General features: G+C 53.2%; 3 protein-coding genes across 3 annotated transcripts; 2 read left to right on the forward strand and 1 right to left on the reverse strand.

The window, feature by feature from the left end:
- Window positions 1-114: 114 nt before the first annotated feature.
- J4E90_009688 (uncharacterized protein) lies at window positions 115-1185 on the reverse strand (the record flags this gene model as incomplete). Its single annotated transcript, XM_051439207.1, has 1 exon — window positions 115-1185. The coding sequence occupies one exon, from the start codon at window positions 1183-1185 to the stop codon at window positions 115-117; it is 1071 nt and encodes a 356-aa protein (XP_051286811.1).
- Window positions 1186-5793: 4608 nt separating this feature from the next.
- Window positions 5794-7526, forward strand: J4E90_009689 (uncharacterized protein; the record flags this gene model as incomplete). Its single annotated transcript, XM_051439208.1, has 3 exons — window positions 5794-7016; window positions 7062-7463; window positions 7523-7526. 3 exons carry the CDS (start codon window positions 5794-5796, stop codon window positions 7524-7526), a joined length of 1629 nt encoding a protein of 542 aa, XP_051286812.1.
- Window positions 7527-8879: 1353 nt separating this feature from the next.
- On the forward strand, window positions 8880-10697 carry ICL1 (isocitrate lyase 1; the record flags this gene model as incomplete). Its single annotated transcript, XM_051439209.1, has 5 exons — window positions 8880-9088; window positions 9145-9286; window positions 9338-9680; window positions 9737-10289; window positions 10340-10697. The coding sequence occupies 5 exons, from the start codon at window positions 8880-8882 to the stop codon at window positions 10695-10697; spliced, it is 1605 nt and encodes a 534-aa protein (XP_051286813.1).
- Between the last annotated feature and the right edge of the window lie 2408 nt (window positions 10698-13105).

Here is a 13105-nt window from a genome sequence, read left to right on the forward strand (position 1 = left end):
CAACTACTGCAAACGGCGCCTCGTGGATATCTGAACCTCCCAATAACCCCACTGCCTGCCTATAACCTCCCAACATTGCAAAATCAAATTAGTCCATTCCCATGTCCATGCTCCTCACTTGAACGGGGGCTTGTCAGCCGCGCTCTCCTCCACACTCGCCGCGCTCAATGGCTGCGAGCGCGCACCGCTGAGGTCGCCCGAGTGCGTCTTGCGCAGCGCCTGTCGCATCGTTTCAATTTGCACTGGCAGCTCTTCGCCCGACGCTGGGTGTGGGCTGCCGAGCACGAGAGGTGACGTAGGACTCGCCGGTGACCGCGTGCGCGACAGATCCGCGTGCTTGGGCGAAGCCGCTCCGCTTGTGGTTGGGGGCGAAGACGCCGCAGACCGCACTGGCGAGGGCGATCGGTTTGCCGTCGACGAGAGGCTCATAAACTGCAGAGCCTCCGTCGATGTGGCGCCCAACACTTCCTGCCTATCGTGCTCAACATGCTCTGCCTGCACCACGTCTGCGAATGAGATGAAGCTCAAGCGCCGGGGATCCGCCGTGTCCAGCGAGCCGTATCCAGGTGCTGAGTCCGGCACGTCAGCATGGCTGGACGCCACAGATTCTGTGTGAGGGAGAGGTGGCGAGTGCAGGGAGTCGGTTATGCTGCCCGCAACTGCGACGGCGGCGGGCTGATGCGCCGTGTGTGTTATAATCTCCACCTCGTCGGGGTTGAGGTGGTTGTCGGTAATTGCGAGGGACGTCGCATCCAGCGCGGGGGGTATGTGGTCTTCCGTCTTGATGTGGGCAGGCACGTCGGCTGAGGGCTCGGGCTCCTGTACATTGCGCTCGAAGATGAGCGACGAGGCGGGACTGTGAAGACCGGGCGACGTAGAGCGGATGCGCCGACCAGGAGATGCGCCAATAGGCAGCATGCGCGGGCTTCCTCGCGGCGATGCTCGTTGCTCGGGCGGTGACATTGGGGGCGAGGGGAGCAGTGTCGGTGTCGTGGTTGTTGATGCGCTCTCTGCTGGCTGTTTACCGGCCTCTGAATCCTTCTTCTTGCCTAGGCCCAGGAGCTTCTTTCCCTTGCTCAGGATGCTGCCATCGTCGGTCGACTTGGTCGCGCTCGATGCGGGTGCGACGGATGCGGGCGGGTTGGGCTGCTGAGGGGCTGCGGCTGCCGTGTTCGTTGCGCTCATGGTGATATCTGCTCTGTTCGTGTCGCAAAGTGGAAAACAGCGCAAGAGGCGAGATGGGCGCCCTATACAAGAAGCTGCGAGTCGGGCCTATGGCGAGCAATAAACCTGTCCCTGTGTCGTCACGCGGTGGCTATCGTCGCTTTCCAAGTTCAGGGAAGTTGCCGAGTGGGATACACCCTTGACCTTTAATCAACAGGCCTTGGGCTCTCTTGCGCTACAGTGAATGATATCAATAGACTCAGTGGTGTGAAGTGACAAGGTATTCAATCAGACTGTATAAGTGAAGTTTGCACGTAGTATAGCACTGCGCAGGTCTGTGTTGACAATCTCCTCTCCCTCGTACTTTGGGTTGTTGATCGTCACGGCGTGCTGACGTATGCCCAAGACCCTGAATGTGCCTGGGAGACTAGAACGCTTCCCCTAGCTCATCTCGCGCGCCCGCTGTCCAATGCCTTGCCAGTGCCCGCCAACAACAACGCCTTTCAACGTGCGACGAGTCTCGCTCAGGTTTCAGATCAAACGTTTACCATCATTTCCGCTCGCTGATCCAAATGCCAGTCTTCTATGCTTGGTGACGGCACAGTTCATTGGCACGCCTGGTCGCTCTCCGGATCCCCCCATGCGCATGCATGCAGGACATTCACGTTGAATGGCCTCTGCGCTTCCATCATGCTTCCACGCTTTTCTTCTCCGCGGTCCCCTCCATGTAGTCGAACCAAGTTCTTGTGATCGCTCACCAGGCCTCGATTACCATGTCTAACATCCCTGCTCCCGATCGAGAGTTCGACCTTGCGTCGACAGTTTATGGCAAAGCCCCAACAATCGGGCGAGTCTCGTGGACGCAGAATTTCTCACGGTTCATGCTTGGTTCTGACGCACTCGCAAGGCAAACTCGTCCAGTCAGCTCCAAGCCGCGCCGTTGGGCTGCTCGCTTCGTAGTGGCTGAACCCGCCAAACACCAACATCGGACTAGCCGCGGGTAATTACATTTATGGGGGGCCAGACACGGTATCATCCCTTGGTGGCATAGCATCATAAGCTGTCCCCGCCTCACGTATATGCTAAGTGCAAGGTCAAATCCTCATCATACCTCCCGAGTTGCAGGCATTATCCATCACGTTGAGAAGAGGCGCCCCAATACAAACCTGCAGAAAGCACGTGAACACGTTCGACCGCACCTCACTCCAGAACCTTGTTGAAATGAGAGCCGTCATCAACTGCGCCGCATCGGCTTTCGCCATTCTGGTTGGCCTACTACTTGTGCAAAGTTCATCGTCTGCGCCTGCATGACCTGACACGCAGGAGTCAGTAGATGCCGGTGTCAACTCAGCAGCACAACCGAACTCCGTGAAGAAGTGGTACAACTCCCGGAAATAGTCATCAAGTTCAGCAGAAGGGTGAACGTACGCAGTAGCTAGATCGATTGGCCATCATCGCTCTCCATGGTTTCACTTCTCCAATATACAACATCCTAGCTGGAAGCTCAAGGCACTAATCACAGTGACTGTACCATCTGACAGATACCGATATGACATGGGTACAGACTGACGCCCATGGTGGTTGCCGGTCGTGGGGTATACGGATTTGCGGATGCCGAGAAACGCCCTGCTCGACTAGGTATTCGAGATGATCGTGGCGCTACCGAAGCGCAAGTCCCCAGCCCGTGGTTTACCTCGTGGCTCGCTAAGTGTACGGGTATTCCCAGTCTTTCGATTCATGATCAGCCCGTGCCGGGCATCGAAACGAGTCTTGGTGCTTCGTATCATACACTTGAGGGCACGTCGTCCATACACTCATTTACAAACGTCCATTCCATACTGCAAATACCGCTACAACGTCACTGTTCCGATGCCGTGCAAGAATGGGTGCAGTCAAGATGTTTAGCCCAAACGATCTACGGCCCACTATCGAAATCACAGCTTTCGTCCTGGTGGCCCTCTCGACAGTAGTGATCGCTATTCGGTTCGTTTTCTATACTCATCGTTCTACCCTTGTCCCATTGTGCTCATCAATATTAGGTTCTACGTGCGAGGATGGATCATCAGAAAGGTTAATCTAAGTGACTACTTAATGGCAACGGCATTAGTAAGTTGAAACCAAGTTGTGAACTGTCATATACTAATCGACCGTGGGTCTTCACTTGGGGGCTTTGCGCCTGCAACCATTATCAGTTCTTATTTGGTTCCGGGGTCGATTACAACCCAGGCGTCAGATCAAAGGTGAGAATAAGTGTTTTGAAGTATCGGACGTGCTACAGCAACATGCTAAGCAAACCACAAGGTCAAAGCAGAGCAGTCGAAATTGGACCGCTACGCTTTAGGTGCTGTGGCAACATGTAAGTAGCTGTGCTGGCAAACACAAGATCATCCTGACGGTTGGAAGGGTACGCATACCATATCGGTTATCAGTTCATAATGGGTCTCATCAAGCTCTCAATACTCGTCTGTAAGTACAATCCTTGACTATGTCGTCCAAATGCACGTCAATCTAATCCCTACACTTCCAGTCTACCTCGGCTTTGCAACCCAACGAACCTTTCGAAGACTAGTCCAGATATCGATCGTCATCGTCACCGCTGTTACGATCATCTTGATCTTTATTATCGCCTTTCAATGTCCCAAGAAGCCCTCTGTCGCTTTCGGCGCTGCTATATTGCGAGACAGGGGCTCCGTCTACTGTCTCGATTTAAGGATCATTCTCTACTGGCAAGCAGGCTGGAGTATCGCATCCGACGTCGTCATACTACTTCTTCCGATGCCACTTCTGTTTTCACTGCGCATGCGAACAGCCAAACGCCTATCAGTCATAGCCGTGTTTGCTGTGAGTCTTCTCATTCCCATAGCATCTGCAGTACGGCTTTGCGGGCTGAACCTCTGGGCCAATAGCGGATTACACGCTCGGTACTACGGGGGATACATCATCTTCTGGTAAGTGAAACTCGCACAGAACGTAGATCTGAGACAGCTACTGATTGCACTGTAGGTCCCAAGTCGAGATCAACACAGCCATCATCTGCGCATCAGCACCATCCATCCAACCTCTCTTCAAACGCATCTTGAACCGAATACTCGGCTTCCGCCAATCCCACAGCCCTTACTATTACTATGGGGCGCGCAGCTCGCTTCCCGGACTACCTGCCGTGGAAATCGACAGAGACTTGCGATTCCGTAGAGACAGCATTAGTACCCTGGAGATGCCGACACGGGCTTGTTGTCCAGCCAAGGAAGTTGCAGATGACGGAGTTCGGGACCGAATTGCTATTGGTCATGCTGCGGAAGAGGAAGAACTCAGGGCGCGTATTCGTGCGCTTACAAGTCCGACGCCTGTGTTTGTTCGGCCTGTGTCGCTTTCTTCTGGACCGACAGTTCCTGACTCCAGTGTACCGGCAATACCACCAGAAAATCCGCAAGGCTCTCTGCGCTGATCTGAGGTAGCATTTGAGACCTCACAATTTTACAAGCGTGTAAGATTCGCTACGCGCAGAAAGCTCCAGGGCCAGAACTCAAAGCAGGCGCGCAACCATGAAGTCCTTACGCCCTGCCCAGCCATGCAATACAAGCCAAGACCGGATTTCACTGTTCATTGCGTGGGCAATCGCTTACCTGTCAGCGACCAACACCGCTCTCGTGGGCGAACCTGGTCCTCGGCTGAGATAAGCCGCCCCAGAACGTGGAGTTCAGTGTAACCATCGGTTACGCGATTAGTATTCGAGACAGCTGATTTGTCGACACTGTGATTATACCCCCGCGTCTAGGGGCATGTGCTTGGGACGAGGGGGGAATCGATATTCCTCATCCGTTGTATGGGGACGACAAGGGAGAAGGCGTCCAGATGAGAAACAGCCTTTGGGCCTTACATGCTGCTAGGGGGAGGAGACGCATGCGTCGGTACTGCTGCATGCTTTTGTGTGTCACGCATCATTCCAAATCGTGGCGCCGGCTCGAAGTCCGGTCATCGCGTAGACTGCAGGCGGCGTCGCGTCGCGTCGCGCTCGAGCTGAGCACTGATGGGTGGGTGGGGGAGGCGGAAGGGAGGTGGTGGAGGTCTCAAATGTCGATGGCGCCGACTTGGGGAATAGAGGCTTGATCATTGAGATTGTACCTGAGCATACGGTATGCTATCGATAGCTTTGATGATGATGCCGACTTAACCCCGATGACGCACCTATCGCCGAGCTACAGCTCTAGACCCACCTTCCTCAACGGTTCAGCCTCCTGTCTTCCTTCCCACCAGCTCTACAAGTCGGCGTTCAAACAAAAGCCCTACATCGCCGTCTCATCAAAGCTCCTCGCCGTCTTCGACGATGCGGCTCTGGTCCTGACTAACTCCAGATGGGGGATTTCTCGCGGCGGCTATGCTTTACCCAGGGACCCTGCATATACATTTCATGAGAAGGGTCTAGCGTCAAACCACGCTTCGATCTGACACTTATCGCACCACCAACAATCCACATCACAACATCCCTCAATGTCACGGTGATACTAACAGATACATTCATTAATGCGGATTGCTAGTAACGATCGCGATCTGGGAGTTTCCCTTTTCGAAAGCGCGGCTGTGGGGTTGCCGCTGCTTTTTGCCGCTTTGGATGGGTGGCAAAAGGTACCGATGCTCGCGGTTTGGATCGGAGGATGTGTTTATAGACGGCGGCGTGGAGATCGTGGGGTCCTCACGGATTGCGCGGTGCTTGGGGTTTTGTATGCCTGGTTGGCGAGAGAGAAATTGGTTGCGACTGTGTTGAAGAGTTGGAATGATTGGAGGGGCTGGGCTGAAGGGTTGCCTGGTACATATGCCGTTTTCAGCGTCGCAATACCGCTAGCTATCCTCGCGATTTCTCTATGGCGCAGTCTTCGCAGCAACGAGGATCCAATTGCGAACACGCCTGATATCAGTCGATGGAGATCTGATGTGGAAACGCCAAAGCCAAAGATCTTCCCGTGCCAAACGTCGCATGCTCGAATCTTTCCGAAGCGTCATGCTTTCGCATACTCATACCTTCAGTGCGGATTTCCCATCGTTCCAAGCGGAGCTAAATACCAGGGGATAGAGTTCGCAAGCGGAGATGACCAGACTTTGGGTAAATGGTGGTTGCGGATAAGAGCGGAGGATTATCTGGAACGAGGTGGCGGCGCGTCCGGATTCTACTGGAAACTGAGGTCGTACTTGCGGGCTCAGCATGTTGAAGATGCGGAATGGGAGTATGCCTACCTGGTGACGGCACCGCGCTTCTTGGGCTACGCATTCAATCCGGTTTCGTTCTGGTATATCTACGATCGCGAACATCAGCTTGTGAAGATGATACTCGAAGTCAACAACACATTCGGAGAAAGACGCATGTATCTGCTTGACGGCTCGAGTCCTGCCAGTCCGCCGCGCACATCTGATTCTGAACAAACGTCTGGATCCGAAGAACACGGACCGCAGATACCTATTCGGGCGAAGTCGAAATTTACCGATGTATGGATGAAAGATTTCCATGTTTCGCCGTTCAACTCTCGAAAAGGTTCGTATACGCTGAAGGCCCAAAACCCATTCCCTTCTGTGCATTACGAGAACCCTCTGATCGACAATACGATTACCCTCAAATCTTCGAAGGACCATGGGAAGCTTGTAGCTCGTCTCTTCTCTACTGAGAAGGCCATTGACCCGGATCAATTGGGTTTTCTCGGAACTCTGCGGTTCATCCTGAGCTGGTGGTGGGTAGGCTTCGTAACGTTCCCGCGCATCGTCAGAGAAGCTGGCAAGATCTTTTTCAAGAGGAAGTTGCACGTGTGGTTCCGGCCGGAGGTGCTAACGTCGAGCGTTGGTCGGTCTCCCACTTCCGCTGAGATGTAAGTACGCGTGAGGCACTACCCGAATGCAACTAACAATCCCAGAACACTCTACAAAGTATTCAGAAACTACCTACACGTACTCGTAAACCAAACCGAAGTAGACTTTTGCATCACGTTCAAGGCGTCGGTTCCCAACATCCCCACCGATAAGATCGCTACGACACACGTCCCTGGTCGAAACCGGCCATACAAGAACATGGAGATCCGTGTGCTTACGCCAGCTTTCTACTCGCGACTCATCCACTACACGTACATATCCGAGGCTATCGATCGCGAATGCATCTTCACCGACGAACGGAACAGGACATTATGGCTGTGCCGTCCCCAGCTCCTACCTCTGCTACTCTCAGAACGCTCGTCGATACGCCTCAAAGACGAGAACACGCCACCAGTCCGAAGAAGCTATCTCGATGAGCTGAGATGGTGGTTGCTCAAGAAGTTAAGGTGCCCACCCGCCGACCCTGCATACTCAGTCACGCCACAAAATTCCGCGGTCAATGTAGATGATATCCGCGCCCAGCCATTCTCTGAGCTGGATCGATATGTCCGGGGTTACTTCGGACAGCAGTACGCTTGTGACTACCGCAGGACCGTTACCAAGCTTTTCTTGGCACAGCGATTTTGTTTCGGGTTTACAGAGATAGTTGGGCTTGTGGATTTGGTGATCAGGATCTTGCTGTGCTATGTTGCTGCTCGACAGCTGATGAGTTGGGGTGGCTCGGCACCAGGATTGCTGTCAGCTCAATGCCTAGAAGGTTTGGTGATGAGAAGGGATTGGTCGGCATGCTCCAATGCGCTTGCGATGGATTACTGGGGTTGGTGGTCATTGGTGAAGAGCATGTTGGCGGTGTACTCGTGTCACATGTATGAATCCTTGAAGGGTTACAGATGAAACATAGATCACTCTCCTCTTTAACTACAATTCAACTAGTCAACATACTTCCCGAATAACGGTGATGCACATGGCGGTACAACGCCCAGCCACGAGCATTTGCCGGGATCGTCACTGCTGCCGAGCGAGCCTTATCCGAGATATTCCAGACGCAACAATGACACCACTCACGTGTTTTCCGAGACAAAAGCGCCCTAAACAGCGAAGATGCCTGCTTGTGAAAGTCGCAGATCAATAGCGGTCCAGGCCTTTTCCGGACAGGATCAACCGAGGTAAAACCCGCGCAACGCTAGCGAACACGCGACCCCAGATTTTGGCGTGCGTCTTCACATGCACCAGAAAACCAGTAAGCGGAGGCACAAAACATCGACATGTGAAGCTGCAGCATACTGTCGCGTGTCATGCCGAACAGCATCTCCAGTGCATCGAGATGGGAACTGTGATATAGGAGTAGGATGATAACGAAGGATGCAGCTCTGTCCAAACCGAGTTGACCCAAGACCATTGGCAAACGTCATCCCCGTCACGGTTCCGCTGGTCCCCCATCCCCACCCCGATCTACACTGGTCAGCCTTCCAAAACGTCAATTCCCCTTGGGCCGAGGGCAACGCAAAACAACGCTCGAGCAAGTGCATGGCCAGCGCTAGACGTTGCTGCCAGCTTCCTCGGATGCAGCAGTCGGGCCAATGGTGCGTCCAGCCGGTCGTCCCCGAGCTCCCTTGGGGTGCTGTGCTAGCCGTGCTGGTGTGAGTGTGCTGATGCTATGGTTATAAGACGCTTGGCTTCCCCCCAAGGTTCCTGGCTCGGTAGACCGAGGCTAGAGTGCGTGTGGTGTCATTGCTGGTCATCTTTATCAAAGGACGAGCTTTCCCTCTAGTTTTTTGTTCACATTTCTTCAGACACACATCCGTCGTGTCGAGAATACCTAGCTTTTCTGTTGTTATTACGCATCTTGGACATCACTCATCATGGCGAACATTGACGCCGAGGACGCGCAGTTCCAGAAGGAAGTCCAGGAAGTTAAGCAGTGGTGGACGGACTCAAGATGGAGGTATACGAGGCGGCCGTTTACTGCTGAGGATATCGTTTCGAAGAGAGGTAATCTCAAGATCACCTACCCAAGCAATCATCAGTCGAAGAAGCTTTGGGAGATTGTGGAAGGACGCTTCAAGGTATGGTAGTCATGTCACACTTCAGGCTCTAAGCTAACAATATGTGGAACAACGACGTCAGCTACACATACGGATGTCTCGACCCTGTCATGGTCACACAGATGGCGAAGTATCTAGATACTGTTTACGTTTCTGGATGGCAAGCATCGTCAACAGCTTCATCGACCGACGAGCCGGGTCCTGATCTAGCAGACTACCCCTACGTAAGTTACAGAAATGAACGGCGGTGAGGAACGAAAGCTGACGAACAAAAGACAACCGTCCCCAACAAAGTTGGCCACCTGTTCATGGCGCAGCTTTTCCACGACCGAAAGCAACGGGAAGAACGCCTGACCACCGCGAAAGCCGACCGTGCGAAAGTCGCCAGCGTAGACTACCTACGACCGATTATCGCGGATGCCGATACTGGACATGGAGGTCTCACAGCTATCATGAAGCTTACGAAGCTGTTCATTGAGAAGGGTGCTGCGGGTATACATATCGAGGACCAAGCGCCAGGAACGAAGAAGTGCGGACATATGGCTGGAAAGGTGTTGGTTCCGATCAGCGAGCATATCAACCGTCTGGTCGCTATCAGAGCGCAGGCAGATATCATGGGTAAGATGATGCTTTTCGATCATCAGCTTCAACACAGGCTAACAATTGAATGACAGGAACCGACCTACTTGCTGTTGCCAGAACCGACTCAGAAGCCGCTACCCTGATCACTTCTACCATCGACCCACGCGACCACCACTACATTCTAGGCTGCACAAACCCTGCCCTTCAGCCTCTGGGCGAGCTGATGTACGCCGCCGAACAAGCCGGCAAGACAGGCGCGGAGCTCCAAGCAATCGAAGATGCATGGACGAAGGAGGCCAACCTCAAGCTATACCACGAGGCCGTAATCGACACGATCAACGCCGGTGTACATGTCGACAAGCAAAGCATGATCAACGAGTTCATGGAGAAGAGTAAGGGCAAGAGCAACTCAGAAGCACGCGCCATCGCCGCAGGCCTGACCGGCGTCGATGTGTACTTCAACTGGGACGCCGCGAGGACGCGCGAGGGCTACTACAGATACCAAGGTGGTTGCCAAACCGCCATCAACCGCGCCATCGCATACGCACCCTACTGCGACATGATATGGATGGAGTCAAAGCTGCCCGATTTCGCGCAGGCGAAAGAATTCGCTGACGGCGTGCATGCCGTTTGGCCCGAGCAGAAGTACGTCTTCTTCCACCCACTTCCCCTCACACACACTAACAACACAACAGACTAGCATACAACCTCTCCCCCTCCTTCAACTGGAAAGCCGCCATGCCACGCGACGAGCAAGAAACCTACATTCAGCGCCTGGCCAAGCTGGGTTACTGCTGGCAGTTCATCACGCTCGCTGGTCTGCACCAGAGCGCGCTCATGGCCGATACGTTCTCCAAGGCGTATGCGAAGCAGGGTATGCGTGCGTACGGCGAGATTATCCAGGAGCCGGAAGCGGAGAACAAGGTCGATGTGCTTACGCATCAGAAGTGGAGTGGCGCGAATTATGTGGATAATTTGCTGAAGATGGTGTCGGGTGGTGTTAGTTCTACGGCGGCTATGGGCAAGGGTGTTACGGAGGATCAGTTTAAGTGAAGGGGTGTTGTGGGGGTTCATTAAGACGAAGCTTTTATATCTCAGATTTCTGGGTTACTCAACATCTTGATCTGGTTCTAGCACCTCCATCTCATGGTATCGCGATCCGAGCGATTTACATCTCAGACTGCTGGGCTACTCAACATCTTGATCTGGTTCTAGCACCCCCATCTCATGGTATCGCGATCCGAGCGATTCACAATCTCTGACGTTCACACCAGACTTGTTGATAAGGAGTATGGTGATTCCAAAGACTTGCCACTGTGGAGACAATGCTATCACTGCGCCGGTGAATGCACGTTATGTCTACCATACAGGCTCCTATCACTTAATTCACGTTTGTTTCCTCTGTGGATTCCAAAATCATCTTTCACAGCTCCAGTGTAAAAGCTTTTCGCCTAACAAATGCGCAGGCTCACTATTCCACTCTACATTGAACACTGTGAAGGTTCCATCACCCTTTGAGTTGCTTATACCTTAGCGCCGCAACAATGCTGTCCTGAGTTGTGCAAAAACGGCACTTTGTCTGGTTCTCTTCGCCGCATCAGACCTGTGTTCACCAAGCAGCAGTTGAGAATTTAGACTTGAATCTACTACACCATGTCAGCGCAGATAGAAATCGCAGGACCAGCAGAAGCTCCCGCAAACCCCACATCCTCATCATCTAGAAAAGAACGCAGCGACATGGCCCAACGTATCAAAAACGACAGAGAAAAGCAATGCCAATCGTACGGTCCACAAGTCTTCGAAGATGCTAGGGCTTTCGAAGCCTCCCTGGACAACGGAATACTCTTCACCCGCGCGTTCTTCGAAAAAGCAGCAGAGCAAGTCGAGATAGTTCGTAAGGGTGATCTGACCATGCCGCTCATATCTTTACCACGTGTACTAGGCAGTGGACAAGTGAAGAAGCGTGTTCCACCGTGTGCCTCACCCGCGGTCAGCCTGGGCTTCAGCGGGGTCTTCATTGGTGCTTCTGACCCGACTCTCCCAGCGTATCGCATCAGAACTCACAGCGAGGATACTAAGTACGATTTCAGTGATACCAGGGCGCTGAAGCCCGATAGCCTTCAGAGTACACGTGAGCAGGCGAGCCTACGTTGCTCTTCTTCCGAGGAGTACAAAGGAATCCCAAAAAACCTCGAGACATCCTTGCTCCGAAGTAGGTTCTGGGCGAGTGTACGACAGCAGCTCGACGCTCTCACCGTAGCAGTCGACAACGTTGTTTGCGTAGCCCTCGGAACCATGCACGGAACAGAGGAGGAAGGCAGAAAGGAAGATACTTCAGCTACACAGCACATGCTCGCCTGCGCCATCTCGAGCCACCTATCGCAGCGGTACGCCGCCACTTCCACCACGTCTTCCACACCAATCCCAATCCCAATCGTAGCTCGCGACACGGCCTACAAACTCGAAGATATGGTCATGCTTTCTGAGTGCCACCCTCCCATTACGGTGGTATCAGAGCCATACCAATACCTCTCTATCACGCCCTCTACGCTCTTAGTAAGCCTCTACCAACCCGCCTTCGTACCGGTCTTCCAGGTTGCTGCAGACATGTGTTTTCCGACAAGTCCCGCGGCAATCATCACTGCAGAGATAATGAGCCATCCGTGGCATAAGGAGGGGAAGATCATGGCGCTCGATACTTGGACCCCGCGAGTTGGAAGGATGCTGGAGTGTATGAATGCGACGTGGCTGGGTCGGGAGTTTGCAGATGATTGTCCGACGCCAGATGGCGAGGGAAGGTTCGAAAATTCTTGCGACCTCATCGATGATTGGGGAAAGGGCTTGACGTTTTATGCGCGGAAAGAGTGGGCTCTTCGTTGCTGTGTCGGCGTGCTTTTTGGACCTTTCCTATTGGATTATGTCCTTTCCCCTGATTGTTGCGAAGGTTGTAGTAGACTTGTCTTGTTCCGACGCTGTTTGTCTTGTTGTATATCAAAGATACAGATGAACTGTAACGCGGGCGCTTACTCATAATTTCAATGTTAAGCAATCAATTAAAGAGCTCAGAGTTGTTCGTATAGTGAGGTGAGGATCATCGCTTTTGGGCCCAGGAGCTGCTATCAAACGCTTGTTAAGGTTCTCAGCCAGCCATGATATGGCCGGGAGCTGCCCAATAGGCCATGGTGTCGCCAAGAGGAGGACAACATGGTGCTCTGAGATATATATGCCATCGGTTCCCTTTTCATCTCCTGCATCTCTTTCATATGCATCGATTGTCGCGACAGATCTTTTGCCGTTTTCTTTTTATTCCGAGATGATTGCTCTTGTAGAGCCCTGAGCTGGTCTCGTTATCTCTCCAGCTATCGGCTGCTCCGTGCGCCAGGCACAAGCTCCCCGTTTTCAGGGACCTCGGCGCCGCATGCCGTGCTATCGGCCGTCAATCTCGACACCCGAAATGACCT

The sequence above is a fragment of the Alternaria incomplexa genome, assembly GCF_024043165.1.
Source record: "Alternaria incomplexa strain BMP 0042 chromosome Unknown scaffold_17, whole genome shotgun sequence".
NCBI classification, from domain to species: domain Eukaryota; kingdom Fungi; phylum Ascomycota; class Dothideomycetes; order Pleosporales; family Pleosporaceae; genus Alternaria; species Alternaria incomplexa.